Genomic DNA, 27,355 nt, shown 5'->3' with positions numbered 1-27,355 from the left:
GTGTCAGAGAAGTTTTCTGACTTTCCTTTCCTCTTAAGAGAATAGAAGATCTGCAGGCTCTTACAATCAGCCCTTCTTTTATGGACTTTGCCCCAGGTGTGGTTAAAGTCTTGCTGCGACCTAGGCCTGGGTATATTCCTAAGGTTGCTTCGACCCCATTTCACTTCCAGGGTGGTCTTGGAGGCTTTCTCCCCTCCTGATTCAGGGACTGAGAGTGATGTACGACTTCTTAGTCTCTGCCCTGTGAGGGCGTTTAAGATCTATGGCCACGTTTACACTGTCTGTTTTTGGGATTGACAACTGCATTTACTTACAGTCTTGAAATGTCTCGTTCACACAGCACCTTACTGTAGCATCTAGAACACTGCCTGTATGAAAGTGCAGCAAGCCCAAGTCAAGCCTGTATTCTCTTACTAGTAACCATAACGATAGTGACCAACGCACTATTAAAGATGGCAACGTCCATAAAACTGAAAAGTATTATCACTTTTGACATGACAAGAGACTAGACAAGAGCAAGTTCATCCATCAAAACTTCATTAACTAACAACAGCATATAAACACGTGCTAGCTGGAGTCTTTAACCATTGCACCCACGTATTACGTCCTTTGTGACGTCTCATGCATGACACAGCATTTGAATTTGGAAAAGAAACATAAAACTGACGGGAGCCACTCTGGTGGAGAACAGTGACTGGATCTGACACCTTAAGATGACGCAAAGCTCATATCTCTGCCGCTGTAAGTTACTGAAAGCAAAACCACAAATATTCTGAGAATGCAGTTGTGAGTCCTAAAAATTTACAGGTGTGAGTTCAGTTATAAAATACAGGACTGACAACCGTATTCTGCTGCTGTGTGAACGTTGCCTATGTCGACCATACAGTAGATCTGATCAAGTGTTTGTATGTTTTGGCGGTAAAAACAAAGGAGCTGCTGTCACCAAAAAAGAGAATGTCTCATTTGGTGATTGAGGCTATTTCTGCAGCATATGAGGTGTGTGGCATAGCTTCACCTCTAGGTGTGCACGCTCATTTCACCAGAGGAATGGCTTCTTCTCAGGCTCTTATTAGAGGCTCTTTGTTGGAAGATATTTCTGTTACTGCAGGATGGTCCTCTCCGAACACCATTATTTAGGGTGACCATATGTGCCATTTTCCCAGGACGCGTCCTGTCCAGGATTTCTAAGTTGCATAAAATGTAGTTTTGGTTTTGTTTTCATATTTGCAGAAGGTAATGACTAAAAAAATATTTTACCAATAGCGTGCATTATACATAATCAACCAATCGTGGCTTGCGAGAAGGCTGAATCAGAGAACGGTCAAAGCATTGCAAATATGACAACATTTTAATGCATTGCATGAAGACTGTCAATAAGAACAGTGGCTTGCACAGACCTCCATTTAGAAATCGCGTTCCTAAATCGTGTTCCGGGGGCACATCGATATGATCACTTTCACGATTTAAGAGGTCACCCTACCATTATCAAGTTCTACAGTCTGGACGTGAGGATGCCACCTGGTTCCAAGGTTTTATCTGCTTGAGTGGACTCTTTAGCGGTGGTAAGCAGCATTAAGTGAACCTATGAAAGGGAATGTCTTGGTTACGTATGTAACCTTGGTTCCCTGAATAGGGAACAAGACGCTACATCACCGACCTTTCCCATTCCTTTCGCTAAGTGCTTCCTTTGTACGTAGAAATCTGACGAAATTCCATGTAGCATGCAAATATGAACATGCATGACTTATTTCTTGGGGCGGTGCTAAGCGCAAGTGGTCAATAAAATGCCGTGATGGTATAATAGATTCAGACATTCATAGACAACCGAAGGTGTTGCCATAGCGACGGTATGCAGTGTCTTGCTCCCTATTCAGGGAACCAAGATTACATACGTAACCCAGACATTAATCTTCACTTGCAGTCCACAAGCAGGCTTGATGACACATTACAAAACATACTGAAAGCTTATTGGCTTGAATGGAATGAAAAAGCCAAATTTAAAGAGTGTCATTTCATTATCTATGAATATGAAATAATATTTTCATTTATTATTTATAATACTAAGTTATTTAATATAATAATAGTTCAGGTTTAAATCTGGTAGCTCATCTTAGATCAAAAAAATCCTTTGATATTTTGAGCCAATTTCAGAACACATATTGTTTTCATCCTTCATGCGTCTTCTAGCAACGAGGTGCAGCTTAAATTTACTGTGTTTGAAATAACTTGAGAGTCTATAGTGTGTGATCCTTACCCGTTTAGTGCATGATGCTCAGTTTCACTCACTATGTGGCACAGAATTCAAATAATTACCATTCAGCTATCTGGCCCAACTGCAGAGATGCAAACTCATCAGGGGTGAAATAGGTGACAAAGATGCGAGACATCCCACTTTATATGATGAACAGATTGAATTTAGTCTTTTGTTCACATATAAACATTCATCAACTCACACATCAGTTGTGGTAAAAGGAAACTCAAGCATGTTTGCTTGACGTGCAAGAACCAATGAGGTTCATTCTCGTGTGTTACGCAGCAACGTTTGAGCTTCCGGAAGAGGATTGTTCTCGCGCAGGTTTGGTTGAGCTTCTGTTTATGTTCACTGATCAAAGTTTATATGTGAATAAAAGCCTAAATTAAACCTGTTTATCACATAAAGCAATCAAGTCTCTTCAGAACATTTGGACTAAATCACTCATTTCCTATGGATTAGTTTTACAATCTCTTTATGAACTTTTTGAAGCGTCAAAGTGGAAGTTTTACAGGTTTGGAACATCATAAGGGTGAGTAATAAATGACAGAATTTTCATTTTTGGGTGAACTAACCTTTTAAGTAGATTAAGGGTGCCTATCTTATAATATCATCAGTTAGCCACACCTCACAACTGGGTCTTTCTCATAGCCTAGAGCCTATATGACTCTCAATAAACATGTTTAATATCCATCGACTGGATGGATTCTTAGTCTGAAGCTAAAAAAGTTTGTGCCCATCATACACTGCCCAAAATCAAATAGTAAATAGTGTTTATAAAAAAAAAGTTTAAAATCTGGGCAAAAAAACATGTACTGTATTCCAGCCTTAATTCAAAAGATTCCACAAAACTGAATTAAAATATGAATAATTTATTTAGTTGAGTTCCACTTAGTAAGACCTGTAGATAACATGGAGAGAGTCAACAGTTTACAGGTCTCTCAGCTGCATAACCCTCAGTTCCTCTCACAAGGATGGCATCATTTCCGGGACTGGGTTACTGGTGGAGGAACAGTAATGTCTTGGCCTTTTTCAAGATTCTTTTCGCAGTCAATCAGGTAGTTGACGCCGTCAATCACACACTGAACAAGCTCAACCTGAAAGGCAATGTCAAAAAATTTGGATTTTATCACTGGCTACAGGTCAAAAACATTTTTTTTTTTTTTTTTTTTTAGATCTTTACTTTTTACAAACATATTGAAAAACTACTTTTATTTACTGTTGTATTATTCTTGACTACTAACATTTAAGTTTTATACTAAAAAAATCACATATAATCTCCACTAGAAATGTTCCAGTTATAGAATTTGTTACTTCTATCCAATTAAAAGCACTTTCAGGGGGGTTAGGCAATATTTAAAGGGGAGCTGTTTACCTCAGATTTGCCTAGACGGTCAAGGTTGGAGATGTCAAAGGTGTCACCCACAGCCGCAGTATCCACACCTCCTGTGCCACGTTTTTGTAGCCTGAGATTATCCAAAATTTTATTGAAGCGCAAGTCCTGTTCAGAAGGATATACGAAGGACATTTTTGCATGAACAGTCTTTCATATATTTGTACTGTAGATTACTTAACATGAATTCTCAGCATATTTACATTTAATTTTTTAACAATAATTATTTTTTTTTTATATATATACATTTAATTTTTGGGGGATTTAAACCAAGATATTGGCATTGTGAAATGCACCAATGTAAGTTTCAGATTAAACTGAACCCTATGAGATTGTAACACCTTGCTAAGGAGGGGCAGACGGACGTGGACTCCAGCTCTCAGACCGGTGCCTAGGTTAGAGGGGCAGGTCAGGATGTATCCCAAGCGCTCATTCCACATAAACTCCCAGCCTCTCTCCTGAATCAGCCTCTCTACCTGTGAGAAACATCAGAAACTGAGCTCGTTTCATTTTAATTTAAAGACAATATGCATTTTTGTGCTAAATGTTTTGACAATGATACCTCTTTCAGTCCTCTGCAGAACCTCTCAAACACCCTCTTCATATTCCCACTCTTTTCCATAGAAATGACACGGGTGTGGTCCTCTTCATTGATCCAGATCAAAAATGTTTTTTCATTGTTGTGCCTGGCATGAGGACAGATTGTGGTTAAAATACATTCAGCAAATTTAGCTTAACATTTTCAGCTACAATTTTTTTCACTGCAACCAAGTCACAAACTTTTGATTCCATGTTTGATTTTCTTGGTGTTATGTTTGGTTGTTATTTTATGTTTGTATCTATTTATGGATAGCACTTTGGTCCATTTTAATGGTTTTGAAAGTGCTTTATAAATAAAAATTGAGTTGAGTTGAGTTGTTGTCATACTGTAACATGGTGAATCACTCAGTAAAAACAGACATTTATTAAGACCTCTGTCAGGTTCATATATTATGTAACAAACACAGGCAGCATGCACTCTAGAAGTGCTCTCTGGTAACGCAAGTCTCATGCACCGTACCAGATGCCTCTGGCATCGGGCCAGTCCCGCGCCATTCCTGCACAAGTCAGCAACGGTGATACAGGCTTGTCAAATAAGAAGTGGTCCTGGAATTTTCAGTCAAGAAAAGAAAAATGGGGTGTAAAGTGAAACCCTGACTTGTTAAATTTTGTAAACCATCTGTCTCTAATTGACCACCTAAACCTAGGTTATCTATTGTGTTAAAAATCAATTAGACTTTCATTATCAGGGTGCCATTTTATATGTTTTATCCCCACTTCTGGTCAGACTGGATTTATTTTCTATTTTCAACAGTAGATGTGATGTAAGTTTTCCTACCAGAATATTAAAATGTGTTACGGATTCTTCCAAGTGAAATTGTATGTAACATGATTTAAGTTGGCATGAAACTGAAGTTGCAATAATCTTTTCTTCCCTGTTGTGATGTATATCTGAGAGAAACAGCTTCTCGAACAAGAAAAAATGTCTAAGATCTAAAAATAAAATTAAAAATAAATGTAAATGCAAAAATGCAGGACTATATTCAGGACCAAGATAAAATGAAGATAATACAAATTTGTTGAAATAGATGGCTGAAAAATGTTGGAAAGCCTATAAGTTAATTATTAAAAAGTTTAGTTTAAACAACTATTTTCTTTATTTTTACTGTTCATTTTATATGAATTACACTGTAGTTACATGTTCTACATTTATTGAAATTTGAATGTGGAAATACATAATGAAAAATAATGGTTATTATGTTTATAATGCCTCTTTGGAACTGGACTATAGCTTCCAGAAAGAAAATGGACCCTCAAATAGACATTTAGCTCAGAAAATTTGAGCCAGCTTATAGGTGACTAGTAAACTATGTGCTATAGGGAAAATAGTGCTATGCTCTAACTGCAGGTCAGAAGTTCCTCAGCCTTACCAAATCCCACGAGCATCTGGCCAATCTCTAGCCATACCAGCTGCGGTGAGGAGAGGAGACACTGGCTTATCAAAGAGGAAGTGCTCCTTTGGTAGGCAGTATAAGACAAGAGCAGTGAGGTTTGTTAGGGAATTACAATATGAAACTGCCCTGCTGAAAACACAAGCATGTGTAGTATTTTGGATATTTTGAATGCTGGGTTAGTGTTCCTAAAAGTAGCTAAACCAGCAAGACTTCTTTAGTGAGCTAGTATAAATGTGAAGTTTATGCTGGACGATCAACTTGATAAGTGTTTCTGGTGAACAGAATTGCTATGTTTGTATACCAGGCAGAATAGTGTGCTGAAGGATGATGTATTTTTGTATGCCAAAACCTAGAAATGAGCTAGCATTTTAGCATTTTCAATGGGTTATTGGTTAAATGCCTGAAATAAGGTCTTTGGTGAACACAACACAATATATTATTTATGTTTTATTCTGAAGATAAAATACAGTAATACCCCTTTGTGATATTTTAAAGCTTTGAAAAGGTGATTGCTAACAAGTGGCTAAATGGGACTACAGAGGTGTCGGGGACATTAAACATCATCACACCAAACAGGTAAACCCATCTAACTCACTTTGCTTTCACAACCTCATCATAATGTTTACAATTGCGCTCTTTAACCCTATTCTAACAGGGAATTTTAAAAAAAATAAAGACTGAAAGAGTTGTCCGAAACATAACAGTGGTGACACTGAAGTCATGCTACCGTGGTCTAGTTGGTTTATAGCCTACATTTAGCTTTTTATTTTTGCTGATTGGATTTCGGTTTCAGAATTCATAGAAGCTGCATTCATTTGTGAAGATTACCATGATGAGCAAAACATGTAAGAATCATAAACCTTTGTTGATCACACAGCTTATTTTCTGCAATAATCCAAATCCCAATGGAAAAATCCTATTAGGGTTTTCTTTTCGTGGGAACCAGGGTCATGCTAACTTCTGGGTTGGCCTACTGCAGAACTCTATAGCACAGAACTAACTGACATAAATGATAATTTTCTAAAAAAAAAAAAATTCAAACTGACATTATATTTTGATAAGCATTATAAGGCGTAATGATGTTAGTTAACATTTTAATATCCTCGGTCAGCTAAGAGTAGAGTCGGCTGTGGGTCTGTAAAGGTTACAAAGCCCTGATTTTCTGGATAAATGCAACTGACAAGTATCTGTTTCTGTGTCCACAGTTTATGCTAGAACATGTTTCTATTGTGTGTACATACATCGATCAGCTGCTGCTGCTCCTTCTCAGTCATTTCTGTCAGGCTGTAGTATTTGCCCTCCAAATCCTCTTTCAGTCCAGAAAGAGCCTGGACCACCACACGCTCCACCTCACGGCGTTCAGCGCGGGTGCAGGCGGGCGGCAGACTGAGCCCACGAATACTGCGGCCTGTGCGCACACGTGATGACAGCACATAGTTCTCGTCGAACATCCCGGAGGTGATCTATTCAAAGGCAATCATTCAGTGTTCCATATAACTAACTAAACTAAACTAATAAGGCAAGTCTCATCTTGCATATTCTTGATGTAAAGAGGTTTTGCAAAGGTTCAGAACCAAAGACACCAGAGAAGCCTTTACCTTTGAGCTGTCCAGGTCTGTTGGGTGCTTCATGGTTGTAGGGTCGTAGCCATTGTGCCTGTCCTTAATGACTGGGTCAAAGATTTCAGCAAACACCTGAGGATAGCAACCATAGTCAATGATAAAGTTCATGTGCATGTACTTATGCAGAGGATTGCAGGCAAACTTCATTTTGAAGTAGTTGACAACAAATTCATTATACACTCTTAAAAGTAAAGGTGCCAAAAGGGGGTTTTCACAACGATGCCATAGAAGAACCATTTTTTGGTTTCCCTAAAGAACCTTTCAGTCAACAGTACTGAAAAGAACCATTGTTTCCTAGTGTGAAGAACATTTAAAAAAATCTAAAGAACCGTTTTCCACTAAAAAGAACCTTTTGTGCAATGGAAAGGTTCCGTGAATGTTAAAGGTTCTTCATGAAACTATACTGTAGATGCCAATAAAGAACCTTGAGAGTGTGATATAAAATCAGTGCAGATTTCTTTATCTTTTCAACATGTTGCCCTCTTCAAATTAGACTAATAGTAACCAAAGTCCAGAACTAAACTAATTTAGCTTTTTTTATACTGGCATTGAAAACTATGTTTTGCATATATTACTGGCTTAATACATAGATTTATTTTAAGATATATGAAGAAAGTGATTCACTGCAAAAATGCAAAACAAACATTATATTGCACCATTGTAATTAATAACAGCCATTTGAATAAAGAAAATCAACTCTTGTTTCAAACATAATGTTTTCAAAATCTTCAAATCATCAGCACTGTTGCTCTTCGTTTTTTGCTGGTTTAATATGAAGAATATTCCTCATATTTGTCTTGTTGAGTTTAATATACTGCATTTATTAAAATGCATTTGGTCTAATTTTGTACCTCATAGCTCTCTTCATCACCAGCCACCATGCCCACAGTCTTGATGAAGGGATGACCAGGGTTGTCCACTCCAGTCTGAATGCATTGGTCAAGGCTCCAGTTATTGGGGGTCAGCTTGTCCCTTAGATGGCCATAAATGGCAGGGGTCAAAGCAGAAGCCATACAGTTGTTGTGTTTGCGCAGGTCTGGGTAGTCAGCACTTGGAAAGTTTAAAAAACAAATTATTTTTCAGGGTTGTAGTGTTGGACAAAAATATATTCTCGGGTTAACTGGAAACTAAGTGAAGGTGTAGAATAATTGAAAGTCAACTGAATCCTTCACCTGGGTGGGTACAGCTTCTTTTTCTCCCCAGCAGAGACTCCTGACTCAGTCATGACATAGCTGGATACCAGGGTACCTGCACCCAGGCTGGCCATGATCACAGCCGTGTTGCGTCCGGAGAGGATTCGAGTGAACATGCTCGCCATCGTCACTACTCACTCACTCACTCACTCACTCACTCACTCACTCACTCACTCACTCACCTGAACTTCAAAGCGGAGGACAAAAATAATGCTACATAAAAAAAGTGTTTTGTCAGGTGAAAATAAATACCTCTTTGTTTTTATTCAAATCAAAAATATTATTTTATGTAACCGAATAATCCTGAGTTCACCAACAAAAGTCATTTTTAAAGTTCAAATCAGGTGGAAATGGTTCCTTAAAGGGTTAGTTCACCAAAAAATGAAAATTCTGTCATTAACTACTCACCTTCATGTCGTTCCAAACCCATAAGACACAAATTAAGATAGTTTTGATGAAATCCTATAGCTTTCTGTCCCTCCATAGACAGCAACACAACTACCACTTTCAAAGCCCAGAAAGGTAGTAAAGTCATCATGTGACTACAGTGGTTCAACCTTAATTTTATGAAGCGACAAGAATATTTTTTGTGTGCAAGAAAAATAAAAATAACAACTTTATTCATCAATTTGTTCTCTTCTGTGGCAGTGTCTGATGATGTTCACGTTGTAAACACAGTGCAATGCTTCCGGTTTGTGTGAACGCCAGCTCAGAATTGGCCGGCAACTGAGCCAGCACCACGTGTATTCATCGTGGTTATGTATTTATTTTTGCACACAAAATGTATTCTCTTTGCTTCATAAAATTAAGGTTGAACCACTGTAGTCACATGGACTATAGTTGCATTGCTTTCTATGGAGGGACAGAAAGCTCTTGGATTTCATAAAAAAAATCTTAAATGAAGGTCTTACGGGTTTGAAACGACATAAGTGAGTAAATAATGACAGATATTTTATTTTTGGTTTTTTGGTTAAATATAGGGTAACAACTAAACCTCAAGGTCATACTTTTTTTTATCTTTGTTTGATTTATTCACCAATTGAAAGACTTCTGTTCATCTTTGAAATACAAATGAAGATATTATTATTATTCTCCATCCATTGGAAGTCCGTGCAACCAAGAATTTTCAAAAAGTAATGATCACCACACATACATCAAATATGGTAAGCTCAACGTGCTTTCAAGAGCTCTACTGTATGTACACAGTTTATGCATTGGTCAGTGTTTATATATTTCAATAAAAGCCTATAAAGTAAATCTGTTCCTCACATAAAGTGATTGCATCTTTTCAGAAGCCTTGGATTAAACAGTTTTGATGCATGGACTTTCAATGGATGGACAAAAGTGATGTGAAAATATTGAAAATCTTCATTTGTGTTCCTAAGATGAACAAGAATTATATGTTTGGAATGACATAAGAATAGCTGAGGAGTTTTCTAAAGTGTTAAAGCACATAACTAATCAAAGGTACTCTCATTCCTGATACAGTAGCTTGACATGGTGAGCAACCTCTGTGTCCTGACGTACATGTTGACTTTTTCCACTGGAGTATCCAAATATACATTGGCTTTGAACTTAATGCTAAAGTAATATGTGACAGCTTATATTTCACATGCCCCAGTAACACTCAGCCTTTGTGTCACATGCACGTTCCAGTCATCAGGTTTCTAAAACCTTACACAAAAAATGTATACAAATCTTAGACAAAAAAAATTAATTATAAGAATTAGTTATTCAACCAATGTTGTTTCGAATATCTGAATATACATTTTTAGCAGGGTCTACTTGCTAATGATGTTTGTATTTTCATTATCATCCTAACCAATATGTCATCACTACCCTGCTTAAGTACTCCATTTTGTGGTCCCTATGAGGAAATTGTGGTTTTAATAACTCCAGATATTTTAGCTGTGAGGTCAGTGCTGTGTACAGTGTTACAACTGACACTGAAGCTAGCTAAAGGTCTTATGCAATTACTCTTCTGCCATATGTTACAATGATCACATGACCTGTGAATGTGACCAGTCATGGGGGCTTACAGTGGGACAGGGTGGCTCTGCACTGGTCACACTTCTAGTTTTAGGGTGGATTCTGAGAATGTTTTGATGTAAACTAAACAAAAAATTAGAAAATGGTGCACTGGAAATGCAAAACAAACATTATTTTACACAATTTTAAATATAAACTAATTTACAATTATTAAATTAGTTATAATTTAGTTTAATTATAAACTAACTTAATTAGAAATATTGAATTATTTTCAATTATAAATCAACTCTTGTTTCAGACATATTGGTATCAAAAACCTTTATAAAATATTCTCAGCACTGCTGCAAATGGACGGAAATCTAGCTTCCATGCTGATCTGGTATCTTTACATTTCTGTCAATAAATAAAGCTACAAACAAAATGACTGCTAACGTAAATGCTTTATTGTACTCACCTGTAGGATTGAAGGGCTCTCAGGCTCCAGTACAGCAGACTGTTCCAGAGTGAGACTACACCGGGCCTGTGCTCAAAATAAGAGCTCATCTCTCCAGCCAATCCTATTTCATCTGTCAGCATGACACCATGTGTCCTTGAGCTCTCCCTAACCAGTGGAAACCTCCAGTTACGTGCCAGTGATAGTGTATACGGCTTGTGACTGAGATACTATACACATACATGCTTGCCTTTTACCCACTGTAGTCCATCAAATGCCATTATTTTACTGTCTGTGTTTAGATATATTAATATTACCAAAAAGTTTGCAATGTTAATCATGTCCCTGTTGAAAAATCCAGCATAAACCAGCATGAATTCCATGTTGGTCCAGGCTGGTTTATGCTGGTGCTCATCAGTATTGGGGGTAACGCATTAGAAGTAATGCAATTTAAGTAATCAGATTACTTTTTTTAAGTAATGAGTAAAGTAACACATTACTTTTAAATTTACAACAAAATATACAGTAATGCAAGTTATGTTGTTTGCCCATTAATTGACTGACACCTCTTTTGTCCCCATGTTGAGAGAAATTGGGTGCAGAGGCATTTGTGTGTGCTGTTATCATGATGGATATTGTAGTTCTAGACTAAATGTGAGCATTTACTCATCTCACTTAAACAAAAACAGATTCAGCATTCATCAAAATGATTAAAAAAGTCAAATGCAAACTCAAAATAATACTCAAACCTGTAAACAACAGAAATATACTTTATTTAGCCTGTTTAATCTCACTTTATTAACCAATGCCTTGCTGCTGACCTTTGATGATCCAATTCAACCATACCAATAAGCAAAAATGACTTTAGCTAAACATCACATTTGCATTTTTTTATTAGTAAGAGTGTTGAACTTTCTTCTCCTGTGTCCGATTCTTCTGTGATCCTGAATGACAGCACAGCTGAAAGGTTTGAGCTGCGCCCTCTAGTGTACAGGTGTGAATTTGTCTTATTCACTTTACATTTTGTGTGAAAAGGCCTTTACATTTGCCTTAAATATAACTTTTTTTCCCTATTAATAAACAAGCAATCCCAGCCCAGGTTATAAAAAGTAACACAAAGTAACACAAAAGTATTGTAACATTACTTTCCATAAAAAAGGAGCTATGTAATACAATATTGTAATCAGTGCTGGGGGTAACACATAACTTGAGTCAGATTACTTTTTCAAGTAACTAGTAAAGTAACACATTACTTTTTCAATTTAGGCCTACAGCAAAATAACAACAAAAGCCACTTTTTCAAATAAGTAACAAGTTATTTTTTCACATTTATTGACTGACTGTCTAAATGACACAAATATACTTTATGTATTTAATCTCACTTTATTAACCAATGTCTTTGCTGCTGACCTTCAGTGATCTAATTCAACAATGGGAATAAGTAAAAATTACTTTAGATTAGATTTAGAAATAAGAGTGTTGAACTTCCTTCTCCTGTATCCTATTCTTCTTTATGCATTTAATGCATGTGCCCTCTACTGTACAGGCATAAATATGCATTTCCTTCAGCCTGGCTTATTCATTTCACTTTTGGTGTGAAAGGGCCTTAACATTTGTCAAAAATATAACTTTTTGTTGTTATTAAAAACCAAACAAACAAGCAAACCCAGCCCAGGTGGGAAAAAGTAACGCAAAATTAATGTAACGCATTGCTTTTCATAAAAAGTAACTAATACAATTAGTTACTTTTTTAGGGAGTAACTCAATATTGTAATGCATTACTTTTAAAAGTAACGTTCCCCAACACTGATACTCATGCAAAACTGCGCTAAGCTATGTTTAGTGGGACAGTGTGGGTGAGGGATAAAATTAAACTGGTATTTGATTTGCCCAGCTCAAGCATTATCTGGTTTAACACCAGAGCCATGCTGTGCTCATCCCTTCTTTCCTGTTGGATTATGGAGAGAGAGAGAAAGAGAGAGAGAGACCTTGAAATTCTATCTATCTATCTATCTATCTATCTATCTATCTATCTATCTATCTATCTATCTATCTATCTATCTATCTATATCTGTGGTACATGATGCAGATTCCATTGTTTGTTGGATTTGTTTATTTGAAATGAAAGCATGGAATTGAAGTACTGAAGCCATACATTCTGCAAGAGAATCAATGATAAAATAAAGAGGAAGAAAAAAAAAAAAAAGGAAACATAGTTTGATACAGAAATGTACAAAAAGCAGTTTTCACAGGAATCCAACCTGGACATGCAAAGACATGCAACATACCAAAGCAATAATTCTGTGCACATTACACTAAACCCTTAAAAAAAAAAAAAGGGGAAAAATTGACAAAGGATTGTAAATTAATCAGATATGCTACATTTTTCTTAACACATTTAGGAAAATGTAACAATTACAGGAGTGCTTGCAGAAATTAAAATATTACATGGTGATGGATGGGGACAAAAATCACATTATATCATAAACCCATATTGACACACTATATACAAAAAGGGTCAAATAAATATGCCAGAAAATAAATACTACCATCACACTTGCTTTAAAGATAACAACGCTACATTGATGAGAGTGTAACTCACACCTTTTCCACCCACTCACCTCTGAGATCACATTCGCATCTACACGCTCTCATGCATTTCACACACTCGCACATATAGAATAGAAATCCGTCCCACTCTGAAGAAAGGATAGATCAGACAGAAACAACATTGTCTTCATACAGCACAGTGGTAGATATATATTTATGGCCAATTTGACAGTTCTCTGCCAGTCTATGCATATGAAATCTCCAGCTATTATGATCAAAGTATTTAGATAAAGAAGTGCAGTCAAATGAGAAGTTAAATATATTCATCTATCTGTTTTACTTGAGGTTTCTAGAGAGTTTAAAAGAGGCTACACAGCAGCTGAATGACACATGACCACAAAACATGTCTTGCAATGCATTTTCCAACATGCGATCACTGAATTTTTCATGCAAATAATGGAGAGGACCTCTTTTCTGGTTAGCTGACCAGGAGGGTCGTTACATTAAAAAGCAGGAAAGCTTTGATTATTAAAGAACTTGTATAGTCAGAATTGGATTCCAGTCATTTAGTTAAAAATCATTTAAAATGAAAATTATGTCATCAATTACTTACCCTCATGTTGTTCCACACCCGTAAGAGCTTCGTTCAACTTCGGAACACAAATTAAGATATTTCTTTTTAAAATCCGATGGCTCAATGAGGCCTCCATCGCCAGCAATAACACTCTCTTTTTCAATGCCCAGAAAGCTACTTACAACATTCATGTGACTACAGTGGTTCAACTTTAATATTATAAAGCGTCAAGAATACTTTTTGTGTGCCAAAAATAACAAAATAGCGACTTTATTCCACAATATCTATGGGCGATTTCAAAACACTGTTTCATGAAGCTTTGAAGCTTTACGAATCATTTATTTCGAATCGGTGGTTCCGAGCACCAAAATCACATGATTTCACTAAACGAGGCTTCGTTACATTACATAAGTGTTTTAAACCTTCAATAGTTCACGTGATTTTGGCAGTTTGATACGCGATCCAAACCACTGATTTGAAACAAAAGATTTGTTAAGCTTCGAAGCTTCATGAAGCAGTGTTTTGAAATCGCTCATCACTAGATATTGTGGAATAAAGTATTCTCATCGCTTTATAATATTAAAGTTGAACCACTGTAGTCACATGAACTATTTTAAATATGTTTTTAGTAGATTTCCGGTCATTGAAAAAGAGTGTTATTGCTGGCGATGCAGGCCTTACTGAGTATTCAGATTTTATCAAAAATATCTTAATTTGTCTTCTGAAGATGAATGAAGGTCTTACGGGTGTGGAACGACATGAGGGTGAGTAATAAATGACAATTTTCATTTTTGGATGAACTAACCCTTTAACAATAATGAGCTTTTTCTCCACTAGGGGGCAGTAAAGCCTCAACTTACTGTAAAATCAGATCAGGTTTGCATTGCGCAATAACAATTCAACTTTTACTTTTTAATGCATGGATGATGTAACCTACTGCAAGCGGAGTATATCTTCAAGTAAGATGTTTTAGAATTTGAGAAGAAAATGCAAATTTATACTAGTATTTATTTGTTGTTTGTCGTTTGCTACAGAGGCCAATCATTTGCTAATATCATAACTTTCAAGCATTGCTGAGACATTAGTTTTCATTTACAAGTGTCTGTGGATGTGAGAAGGCACATTAAACAACTGATTTTTCAAAGAGCCCACATAGCTTCAGGGGGAATTACGAAATATAAATATAATCTACAACTGGTAAGGATTTTAGAAAGCTACTATACATTTCCATTACTTAGAAGACTGATGTATCTTTTGAAATTATCATGTGGCATTTTGGTTCAATGCAGCCAGCTGTTGGCAGATGGGAAAGCACATGGAGTGTAAAGTTGAGGCAAAGCACACAGCAAACCCACAGTCTAGTTCATGCACAAAGTCACTACCATTACCAATGAGGGGATGTGCCAGGGGCCACAGGCCTGGGGGCCACAGTACACCACATACAAACTGGCTAATAGCTCTACTTCTGTACATGCTACATATCTTCACCAACTCTCTTCTCACTCAAGACTGAATCCATTTGCTAGATCCTGAAACTCATTCATGACCCCTGACCTCTGACAGTAGCCAGTTTTCATCCTTCTTTCCTTCATCTTCATGATAAAAGTCACCCTTCAGGTGACATTGTGGTGGTGAGCACTGTTTAATACTCTCTTCCAAGTCTGAACCCTCTACCTTTCCACACTTTCAAACGGACATGTTCCCTCCATCCTTCGCGTCCCAATTTCTCAAAACACTAGGCATGCGTCATGCCTTCAAAACATCCAAAGAGTGAGAAGCACATCTAGATGGAAGCTGCCAGGTACTGAGGTTGTAGTTCATGCAGGAAGCCTGGGTTCAATCTTGAGAGATAAGTCATACAGTGTGTCCTCATCCATAATCAAGGTCTTATCCAGAAGATACTGTGTGACCTGGACACGAAAACAGTACATTACATGAAAACGGTTAAATTACAGATTACAAATTAGAGTAGATTTAGATTAAATAAGAAACCATATGAATAAAAATGACATACTGCACACAAAAGTTTAAAACAGTTCATAAAAAAAAAAAAAAAAACACTAGAAAGAACAGGATGTGATGATTCATCTGGAGTCCAATACGCTCAGAATTATTTCACATCATATTTAAAAGCACTATCTCATACGCACAAAAAGCTACTTTTCAAACCCCTGGCAAGACTTACAATGCACACATACAGTATAGGTTTACTGTTTTGGTTCAAAAGTTTGGGGTTGGTATAGATCTCTTATTTTCACAAGAATGCATTTATTTGATCAAAAAGTACAGTAAAAACAGCAATAACTGTTTGCTGATTTAATATATTTTAAAATGTAATTTATTCCTGTGATGTCAAAGCTAAATTTTCAGCATCATTACTTAGAAGTCTTCAGTGTCACATGATCCTTCAGAAATCATTCTAATATGCTAATTTGCTGCTCAATAAACATTTCTTATTATTATCAGTTGCTGATAAATATTTTTTTTTTTTCAGAATTCTTTGATGAATAGAAAAGAACAGCAAAAGAACAGCATGTATTTGAAATATAATTTTTTTGTAACATTAAAATGTCTTTACTGTCACTTTTAATCAGTTTAATGTGTTTTCTATATTTAATTTAATTCCTGAATAATTTAAATGTACTTAACCCAAACGTTTAAACTGTAATGTATATACTTATTTAAATAAGTAAGTAATTACAATCGAAGCACGAAGCAACTGTCATGGCAGCTATCCACCGTATTTTTTACAATTACTACACTTATTGTACCACGAACTGGAGTTTTTTTAGGCTAGAATGTAGTTGTTTAGACCTGAAATACGTGACTCATATTTAATCATGAATCCATGGTGAAAATAAGTAGTTCTGCACAAAAGAGGGTTTTAAAAACACTCCGTTGTTATTTCTTATTTATTTACACACTGATGTCGTTGAACTGTTGTATAAATGCAATATCACACTCATAGCCGTGCGATATGGCTGTATATCAGCACGCTGTAATTACTACGGCACTCGGCCGTGCTGATATACAGCCATATCGCACGGCTATGAGTGTGATAGTTATAACAGCAGTCATTGAATGTCTCTTAATTACACTTTTACGTAATGAAATAGTATAAGCTGTCTGCATGGCTGAGATCAATCAACTGATATATAGTAATGTTACTGAAGCAACAGGAATAGATGGAGGTGTCAGGACTTGATCTGAGCATGAAGGATTTGTCTAACCTTTGGTTGGTGCTCAATTCTGTAGGGAGTTTGCTGGAACTGTCGGATCTCTCGTATGATATGAGATATCTGCAGACAGAGTGTCATGATTTATCGGTCTATCCACATTACCTCAAAGACACAAAATCAACAAATATGAATTAATCCCAGAGGAAATTATTCAGGATACGATATCATTTCTTACCATTCTCATCTTTGAGAAGTTAACCAGACCTTCCTCTGTGAAGTTTGGGGTTCCCTCTTCGATAAATGCGAGGTCTGTCAAGTACATACCCAGATATGGAACACAAGGTGGATTACAGCTGCAGAAAGACAGAAATGAGGTCACATACTGTACAAGTTATCAAACAAAGTGTCTCAAAATGTATCAACAGCTCACTTTTTTAGAGTTTCCCTCAGGTTTTTAAACCTTCCCTCAGATGACACAGTCTTTTGAAGTTTGTCCATTAGTGCTTTAGTCTGTTTAAAAGGACAACAGCGGTGAATAATTTAGCACACTGATATAATCTACTACACAAAACGTTACAGTGCAGTGCATCTCACACCTGTTTGCACACTTTAGCCCATGTCTTCTTTAGCCTGTAGATGGCGCTCCGGTTCAGGGCAGATGTGATCTCCAAGACACCATTATAATTGTTGAGACAACGGCAAATGTCAGCCACTGCTACCCATTTTTCAATAGAGCTGGCTCTAGAGCCAACATCTGTGTGGCTCATGATCTGAGAGGCCACGAGATTACTCATCTATACACAGAAAGAGAGAGACATTTTTATAACTGGAGGGGTGACCGGGGCTAGTTGTCACACGTTTTTACTCCAGTGAGCATTTAATAGAGTAGGATTATTTTGGATTATTTCAATTTCTGTATAGACACCTTAAAGCAGGGGTGTCCAATCCTGCCCCATGGAAGGCCACTGTCCTGCAGAGTTTAGCTCCAACCCCAATTAAACACACCTGAACCATCTAATCAAGGTTTTTAAGCATACAGGAAACTTTCAGTCAGGTGTGTTGTGTTAACTCTGCGGGTCAGTGGCCCTCCAGGTTTGGACACCCCTGCCTTAAAGTGTTGGCTACAAAAAAACAAAAACAACAACAGATTATTTCCACCATTATTGGAAACAATATGCAGTTCAATGAACACATTTTGTGACAACATGGCCCAATATATTTGCCATGTTACACAGCATATTCGTTGCAAAATTTTAAAGGTAAGAACTGTGAGATATTAAAGAATTCATCAATTTTGGCAAAAATGTAGATGTTAACAAACACCATTGTTGCAGCAAACAAATACTGTAATGTATAACATTTAAACACAATAAAAATGCAACATATCTGGACTGATATTTATGAAAAACGTTTTTGTCAAATCACCCAATCTTTTATGTAGGATTAAAAATATATATTTCATAAGTATCATGATGAATGGATGAAATATTTCTTTTTTGGATGAAAAGATTTCTTATCTTTTCATAAACAATTGTAAACAAAGTTAAAATGCATTATGATATTTGCAGATTCTATGTTATCTGAAAATGGTTGTTTGTCATTGCATTTTGGGTGTAACAATGAATGGATAGATATTATAATATATCATAACTATGGTTGCAATTATTCATGAGAATATACAATGCATTATAAGGTAATTATAAGGCATAATTAATGCATTACAAATACTTTTATATATAAAGGCTTTAAGTAACGTGTTACCAAATATTCTAATTTGGGACCTTTTGAACTAGAAATGCAAGAGAAATCTAGGTGTATTATACTTTTGACTCTATATCTTATACTTACTGAGATTTGGTACACTTCTACATGTGACAACTAGCCCCGGCATCTCCTATAACTAGCTAAGCTAAGAAGCAGATACTGTAGATATTTCCATATATACTCACATCATTGAAGTGCTGACTTGTCTTCATGATGTATGGAGTTCTCTCTGACTTGTCGGTCTTCATCCATCCTTGGCCCAGGAACTCCCTACAGCAAGAACACAGTCAGTGTATTCTGATAGAAGTGTGTCTCAGTAGAGCTGACATAGAATTTTTCATGCATTTTTTTTCTCTGGTGTCTTGAAGTCTGCATCTCTCTGTATTGTGTTGAAGCTCTACTCACTCGTAGGGAATGCTCCTGAAGACGATGTGATCGAGAAGAGTGATTTGTTCAGCGAGCTCCATTGCTGACAGAGATTCGAAACACTCTGCCTTTGGGCATTCAGCCTGGATGAGATGAACAGACACATAAAAAGTTCTTTACTGTGATAAATGGCAATGTAATTGTTTAATGACTCTTTCAGGTATTATAAATACTGCATATTTAGAAAGTATATGAAATCATATATTCATTACTGTATCGGTTTTTCCTTTTTTATTCAGTAACTGAAAAGGGATAATACATTTTAAAAAATGTCATAATTTACTCTCCCTCAAGTCTTTCTTTCTTCGATGGAACACAAAAGAATGCATGTTGATGCTGCTATTTTCCATACAATGAATGTGAATGTCATGTTCCAAAAGGGAAAAAAAGCCATATGATAGATATATGTGAGGAACAGACTGGAATTTAAATCAATATTAAAGGAAAATAATGCTTGATAGATGTGGTCATCATTCACTTTCATTGCACAGAAAAAAGCAGCATGAACATTCTTCAAAACACCTTCTTTTGTGTTACATAGAAGAAAGAAAGTCATATAGGTTTCAAACAATTTTGAGTGAACTATCCCTTCAACAATGTAAACGGGTCAATGAGGTGATGCATCATTTTTTTGTCCAAAGGCCTTAATAATAATAAAAAAAACAAAGATATGGGTTTTAATTATATTTTGCTACATACAAAGGTATTTTAAAGATTTTGAAGTGTCAAAAGGTCATTCAGTTGAACCGTCCAAAGGCCAATTCATTTGTGATTAAAATATCTTAAAATGAAATAAATGTATATATATTTTATTCTGGCATGATTTTATAATGTCCTATATCAACATAGTGCAAAATGGTACAAAAATTATCTGTAGAAGTCATTGCTATGTTATGAAAAAGAATGTCTGGAAAAATGAATTTCATTGATGTCATTCGGAGTAACCAATCTAAAGGGATCATTTTGGCTCAAGTCATGTGGTCAATATCATGTGACAGGATGTGCCATAGTTTAGACACTTGCAAAGGATCACATAATCATGAAGCAAGGTAACTAACGCTTTCTTAACTATTTGAAAAATTCATGTTTTCACTAGCTCATAAGCCATGAAAAATGTTGTAATATTTTAAAAAATTAATATACTATAAAATGTTTGATTGTCCTTTTGCTAGCTAGCTATCAAGCTAATTTGCTAGCTAGCTAGATATCAGCCCGTTAGCATTGTTTGTAAATATTGTCATTCGGAAAAAAACGAAATTTTGGTGAAATTGAATGACTTTTTTGGTGACAAATTTTGTCCATCTTGTAAAAATTTACTAAAAGAGTGTTAATTGATTATAAAAAAACACATAATCTCATTGTTAACACTTAATAAAATGTTAAAATTAATTATATCTCCATTTTTTTTTTACACTTTAAAAACCTTATTCATCAGTGACCCAATTATTCTATTCTGGGAAACACTCTTTAATGACAAAGTGCAAAATACCATGCTGATGCTGATTTGAAGGCTAGTAATTACACATATTTGTACAAATATATGAACTTATGAAGATCTATAATTAAACTGCCAGTTAGCAATGAGTGACTGTTGGTGGTGTTTTCTTTGGCACACACACTTTTCAATTAACACAGTAGGTGAGGATTTCAGAAGCAAGATAAGGGTGTGTGTGTGTGTTCAGGGAACATGTTATCAAAATGTGCCCTTGCGTGCACACACAATCACACAATCTCACACACACACACACACACACACACAAGCATGCTGTTTTTTTAATTAGTGAGCCCAGTATGCTGCTGCCGTAACACATTATATCATATAGCCGTGTGTGTTTGTGTGAATACATTTATCTGCATTCAGCCTATAAACAATGGTGGGTAAGAAACATTAAAATCAACTAATGTAGCTCACTCAAGTCCTTCTAAAACACAGAATGCTGCTTAAAATGTTTATTAAATGTATAATATAAGCAGAGGAATAAGTGGAACTGACTGCATAATAAAGTACATCTGCATAGATGTACTTTATTATGCACTAATGTACTAATATTGATCTCTTTTACAATATTAATAAACATCGGTCACAAAAAATAATAGCTATTTTTCCTACACTGCCAATGACATGCTTATCAAACAAAAGAAAACCCTCCAAAACCATGCCTCTAAAATTGAAACTCAGCAGATATCACTAGCAGGGCTTTGAAATGTAACAGCATGATCATTTACAACAATACATGGACATTTCAGAAAGGAAATATTCTTTTAGAGTGTGTTTCTGTGTGCACTGGCGTTGCTCTGTAGTTTGCATGTTGCGGACAGCAACAGGCGCTCCGTCTCGCTGTTTGAAGTTGTAATTAGAGTCCTGCTGCTCAGAGATTTGCAGTTTGAACATGTAATTCAGTCCCCAAGCCTGATGCTGCCTCATGAGGCATGCCAAACTCTGCCTTTCCTCTGAGATCTAAACCTTAGGTGGCTTCTCAACAGTGATGTGTTCACCGATCTATCTATCTATCTATCTATCTATCTATCTATCTATCTATCTATCTATCTATCTATCTATCTATCTATCTATCTATCTATCTATCTATCTATCTATCTATCTATCTATCTATCTATCTATCTATCTATCTATCTATCTATCTATCTATCATCTATCTATCTTTGATTTGATAAGTCATGTCAACACAGGAAAGAAAACTGCACTTCTCAAGGAATTTCATTGGGTCTATAAACATGCAAAAAAAGACTATAACATATTCTCACCATCTGAAGAATGTCTTCAATCTTCAATTGTGCATCATCCTGGTCATCTTGAGAAAGAGCACTGTGGAGAAAAAGCCAACTTCCTCTAATCAGAATCCTCTGAAAACAGAATCTCGAAAAAGATCTACATTTATGTTCAACGACACTCCCATTCGGAGTGAGTTTCAGAAAGTGCCTTAGTTTTAATGTGTGAAAGTTTGTGCTTATGTAACCTGCCTTAGTATGTTTGCTGTGGCTTTCCTCTCCTGGGGAAGAAGGTCGGGGTCTCTCAACACCTCTTCTAGCAAGCAGATCACACCCATCTTCAGCTCTCCATTCATTTCAAAGTCCTGAAACCCACCACACACATAAGATCACGTTCCACAAACATGTGAGACCCATGCATAATAAATTAACCTAAGCAAAGTCTAATGGGTTGACAACCCCAGATGGCTGAAATCAACTACTAGGTGAATCTAAACTCATTTCTCTGACATCTAGAGGTCTTTTTTCACACTAATGCAGATGAATCCAATGCAAATTCTGTGTGTACACTGCAAAATATTATGAATCTGTATCTTTTTCTTGTTTTCCAATAGAAACATCTAAATTTTGCAAGCAAAACGGCATATAATATTAAAGACTTGTTTTCAAAGAACATATCTTGAATTAAGATTTTTAGAATTTAGTGAGATTTATGCTTCATTTATCTATGGGCAAACATCAGACATACACAATTTTGCTTCAAGCTAATTTATCTTGTTTTGAGAATGTTTAGATATATTTACTGGAAAGCAAGAACAAAATACAGATTAATAAAATGATTGTATGCAGTGTGTAGTCTGATTCATGAATGTGTTGGCATTAAAGATTGCACACTCTCCATTAGAGCTCATCAGAAGCTATGCTACAGTACATCAGCTCTACAGTTTCCCAGTGCAATAATCAACAGCTAACCCAGCTTTTCTTCTGTCTCTCCGTGCCTGCAAGCACTGCAGGTGGGTGGCTATAATCTCTTGTGTCACAGTTAAAGCATTCTTCACTTCTGGCTTCATAAAGCCCCACATCTATTAAACAGTCGATGTTCTTTGCTGTTTTTTCCCCCATTCACTTTAGGTTTATTGTTGAAATAATTTGGCCAGCGGGACCAAAGCTTTCAGCTAATTTGACCTATCCTTGTTCATACCATCTGTGTTTAGAGCACTTTCATCTGCCAGTTTTTGAGCTTATTAATAATCTTGATCCTGACACAAAAAAAATGTAAATACTCCTCTGCAAAGGAACAGTTATTCAAAATAGCATAAGTGACATGATTTAAACAAACCAATTTATTAGTACATAATATTTTGTGTAGCCTTTCAAATGCAAATGCATAAACCACTTGAGTGTTTGTGCTCTGTTGTTCTCAGAGTATGAGTACTCTCATGTTCAATATGCTAAACTGTAGTTAGCATAATGGGCAACTTTGCTTATTCCTATCAAGCTTCCATTATACAGTATATGTTTTAACATACTGGATAAAGGATCCTTTTTCCTTTACTAAGACATATTTTCCAGATATTTTTCTTCCTGCTAACAGAAATATTAAGAAAAAAAGAAGCAGAACCGGATCAATTTAGATATTTCTGAACCTAAACTAAACTAAACTGAACCTAAACCTTAACTAAACCTAAAGTTAACTATTAAAAATAATTTTTGTTAAAGGCACAATATGTAAGAATTTTATATTACAATATCCAAAAACCACTTGCACAGTGTTATATATTTCTTTCAGCTATGTACTTACATTAATCTTAATGTTTCCATGAATTTGTAAATTCAGAGAAATTCACAATTTTCAATAGACCCTTTTCAAAGACTGTGATGACACGTTTTAACAGTCATCAAAATCGTAAATCCTGCAAAGTTTTTTTATATTTTCATTTTTAAAAAAACTTTTACATTTGTACATTTATAACACTATACTTAGTATAATATTACCTTTGCATCAAATTACAAAAATTACAGCTGTGAGGATGTTTCTAATACAGTGGTTATGGGAGTGACGGTAAAAATGACATCTTTCTCTCTTCTGACTGCCGTTATCAATCGCTTTCTATTTTTTTTTTCCTCTTTTTGAAAGTTGTGAAAACACGATTGTAGAGTTTTTCTTTTGCTATTTGAGCAAATGGAAACACAAAAAAATATATTTAATGTACAAACCCGATTCCAAAAAAGTTGGGACACTGTAGAATTTGTTAATAAAAACAGAATGCAATGATGTGGAAGTTTCAAATTTCAATATTTTATTCAGTACAACATACAACATAGATGACATATCAAATGTTTAAACTGAGAAAATGTATCATTCTAAGGGGAAAATAAGTTGATTTTAAATTTCATGGCATCAACACATCTCAAAAAAGTTGGGACTAGGCCATGTTTACCACTGTGTGGCATCCCCTCTTCTTTTTATAACAGTCTGCAAACGTCTGGGGACTGAGGAGACAAGTTGCTCAAGTTTAGGAATAGGAATGTTGTCCCATTCTTGTCTAATACAGGCTTCTAGTTGCTCAACTGTCTTAGGTCTTCTTTGTCGCATCTTCCTCTTTATGATGCACCAAATGTTTTCTATGGGTGAAAGATCTGGACTGCAGGCTGGCCATTTCAGTACCCGGATCCTTCTTCTACGCAGCCATGATGTTGTAATTGATGCAGTATGTGGTCTGGCATTGTCATGTTGGAAAATACAAGGTCTTCCCTGAAAGAGACGATGTCTGGATGGGAGCATATGTTGTTGTAGAAATTGGATATACCTTTCAGCATTGATGGTGCCTTTCCAGATGTGTAAGCTGCCCATGCCACATGCACTCATGCAACCCCATACCATCAGAGATGCAGGCTTCTGAACTGAGCGCTGATAACAACTTGGGTTGTCCGGATGACATGGCGTCCCAGTTTTCCAAAAATAACTTCAAATTTTGATTCGTCTGACCACAGAACAGTTTTCCACTTTGCCACAGTCCATTTTAAATGAGCCTTGGCCCAGAGAAAACGCCTGCGCTTCTGGATCATGTTTAGATATGGCACCTTTTTTGAGCTATAGAGTTTTAGCCGGCAACGGCGAATGGCACGGTGGATTGTGTTCACCGACAATGTTTTCTGGAAGTATTCCTGAGCCCATGTTGTGATTTCCATTACAGTAGCATTCCTGTATGTGATGCAGTGCTGTCTAAGGGCCCAAAGATCATGGGCATCCAGTATGGTTTTCCGGCCTTGACCCTTATGCACAGAGATTGTTCCAGATTCTCTGAATCTTTGGATGATATTATGCACTGTAGATGATGATAACTTCAAACTCTTTGCCATTTTTCTCTGAGAAACTCCTTTCTGATATTGCTCCACTATTTTTTGCCGCAGCATTGGGGGAATTGGTGATCCTCTGCCCATCTTGACTTCTGAGAGACACCGCCACCCTGAGAGGCTCTTTTTACACCCAATCATGTTGCCAATTGACCTAATAAGTTGCAAATTGGTCCTTCAGCTGCTCCTTATATGTACATGGAATTGTGGAATTTGGAATGTGTAGCTCTCATGAAATCCAAAATGAACCAATATTTGGCATGACATTTAAAAATATCTCACTTTCAACATTTGATATGTTATCTATATTCTATTGTGAAGAAAATATAAGTTTATGAAATTTGTAAATTCTTGCATTCCTTTTTTATTCACAATTTGTACAGTGTCCCAACTTTTTTGTAATCAGGTTTGTATTCTCTCATTCACTGCTATAGAATTTTACCCAACAATGATGACTTCCGCTTCTGTGAAACCCGGAAATGTGAAAAGGGTCTATATTGCCCATCCCTCCCTTGTCACTTGTCGCCTGTCAATGACGTAATATTTGCGTCATCCCTGGTTTCTGCTTGTACTGTATAGTAACCATGGCAAGACGTGGACAGCTGCATAATGTCTAACAGCACATGGTTGTTGTTTTGTTCAAACATTATGGACCATGTCAAGCAAACTTTGAGACAAAAGGAGAAATAAAACGAGGATCAATATTGGCGTGGTGTTTCTGAGGTGGTGAGAGCTTCGCGACAGACTTTGACTTGTGTGTGTGTATATATATATATATATATATATATATATACACAATAGTACAATAAAAACAATAATATTGTGAAATATTATTACAAATTAAAAAAAACTGTTTTCTATTTGAATATATTTTAAAATGTAATTTTTTCCTGTGATGTCAAAGTTGAATTTTCAGAATCATCACTCCAGTCTTCAGTGTCACATGATCCTTCAGAAATCATTCTAATACTGATTTGCTGCTCAAGAAACATTTCTTATTATTATAAATGTTGAAAACAGTTGTGCTGCTTAATATTTTTGTGGAAAGGGTGATTTTTTTTTTCAGGATTCTTTGATGAATAGAAAGCCCAATGAACAACATTTATTTGCAAATTTTTTTTAAACTTATAGATGTCTTCACTGTCACTTTTGATCAATTTAATGCATCCTTTATGAATAAAAGTATTAATGCAGATGAATTTTAAATCTTACCACAAAATGTTTGAATGACATCATTGTTTCCCACTACTTTGAAGTATTTGAGCTACTCCTTACTATCCACTTTTCACCTTTCTCTCTCTAGACAACCAGCATTTGTAAACATTTCTCCTCTCATGTTTCTCTCATCCACATCTTTCACCTTTGCAACCATAAAGGTCACTTCTAACAAGCTCTCTCCGTGTGAATTTGTCTGGCTGTTTGTAGCATAAACTGACCAAGAGTTAAAACAGATCAATGTAATTAGCCCACACTTTCCCTTCACTCAAACAAAGCTAGGTAAAAGCTGAAAAAGAGAAGCTTATTTCAGAAGGCCATTATGAGAAACTGTTTCCACTGCAGCACGTAATTATGTTGGCTGTGTGTGAGGTCCTGTGACTGTGTGCGTATTTTAGTTTTGCTCTGAATAGTTGTCAATATTAATGTTATAATATCCTATGCTTTGACTCATAAAAAAGTTGGCAGGGACTGAAATGATCCTTTATCTCTATGAGTTAATGGTCACATTAGAACACAGATCAATATGACGAATACCTGGCTTTAAAGCAAACCAAGCACTGCTGAAAAAGCTGAATCAATAAGGATACAAAAATAAACTGTAGTTTGTACATTGCGTACAAGTGTGTACATTTTTATGTTAAAATACTTTTTAACATAATTTAATTTACAATTCCAACTGAATGTG

General features: G+C 36.0%; 2 protein-coding genes across 4 annotated transcripts in view; both read right to left on the bottom strand.

The window, feature by feature from the left end:
- Positions 1-3,169: 3,169 nt before the first annotated feature.
- ckmt2b (creatine kinase, mitochondrial 2b (sarcomeric)) lies at positions 3,170-10,962 on the bottom strand. 2 transcript variants are annotated; one of them, XM_067405729.1, is made up of 10 exons: positions 10,897-10,962; positions 8,433-8,635; positions 8,112-8,310; positions 7,237-7,332; positions 6,880-7,101; positions 4,705-4,790; positions 4,207-4,330; positions 3,986-4,120; positions 3,627-3,752; positions 3,170-3,348 (listed from the first exon to the last, which is right to left on the bottom strand). In XM_067405729.1, the coding sequence occupies exons 2-10, from the start codon at positions 8,576-8,578 to the stop codon at positions 3,232-3,234; spliced, it is 1,251 nt and encodes a 416-aa protein (XP_067261830.1). In that variant the 5' UTR covers positions 8,579-8,635; positions 10,897-10,962; the 3' UTR covers positions 3,170-3,231. The 2 variants fall into 2 exon arrangements, with proteins under 2 accessions (XP_067261830.1, XP_067261829.1); XM_067405728.1 differs by having other exon boundaries at positions 8,433-8,640; positions 10,897-10,932.
- Positions 10,963-15,816: 4,854 nt separating this feature from the next.
- rasgrf2b (Ras protein-specific guanine nucleotide-releasing factor 2b) overlaps positions 15,817-27,355 on the bottom strand; it is a 71,752-nt gene continuing 60,213 nt past the window's right edge. For both annotated transcript variants that reach the window (XM_067407244.1, XM_067407245.1), the window contains 9 exons: positions 22,348-22,460; positions 22,132-22,192; positions 19,348-19,451; positions 19,128-19,212; positions 17,775-17,972; positions 17,609-17,688; positions 17,414-17,531; positions 17,230-17,298; positions 15,817-15,909 (listed from right to left, as the gene is read on the bottom strand). In XM_067407244.1, the coding sequence (XP_067263345.1) occupies positions 15,817-15,909; positions 17,230-17,298; positions 17,414-17,531; positions 17,609-17,688; positions 17,775-17,972; positions 19,128-19,212; positions 19,348-19,451; positions 22,132-22,192; positions 22,348-22,460 (921 nt within the window). The remainder of the gene's footprint in view (positions 15,910-17,229; positions 17,299-17,413; positions 17,532-17,608; positions 17,689-17,774; positions 17,973-19,127; positions 19,213-19,347; positions 19,452-22,131; positions 22,193-22,347; positions 22,461-27,355) is intronic.

The sequence above is a fragment of the Chanodichthys erythropterus genome, chromosome 13, assembly GCF_024489055.1.
Source record: "Chanodichthys erythropterus isolate Z2021 chromosome 13, ASM2448905v1, whole genome shotgun sequence".
In the NCBI taxonomy this organism is placed as follows: Eukaryota; Metazoa; Chordata; class Actinopteri; order Cypriniformes; family Xenocyprididae; genus Chanodichthys; species Chanodichthys erythropterus.
Note: the sequence above shows the minus strand (reverse complement) of the source record. Positions and strands in the feature narration are given on the sequence as shown.

Excerpts from the sequence above, each read along its gene's own strand:
- ckmt2b (XM_067405729.1), bottom strand. The coding sequence starts at position 8,578 with ATGGCGAGCATGTTCACTCGAATCCTCTCCGGACGCAACACGGCTGTG. Across the intron at positions 7,102-7,236 it reads CAGACCTGGACAGCTCAAAG|ATCACCTCCGGGATGTTCGA; the intron begins GTAAAGGCTTCT and ends GCCTTTGAATAG. Across the intron at positions 4,331-4,704 it reads CCCGATGCCAGAGGCATCTG|GCACAACAATGAAAAAACAT; the intron begins GTACGGTGCATG and ends TCCTCATGCCAG.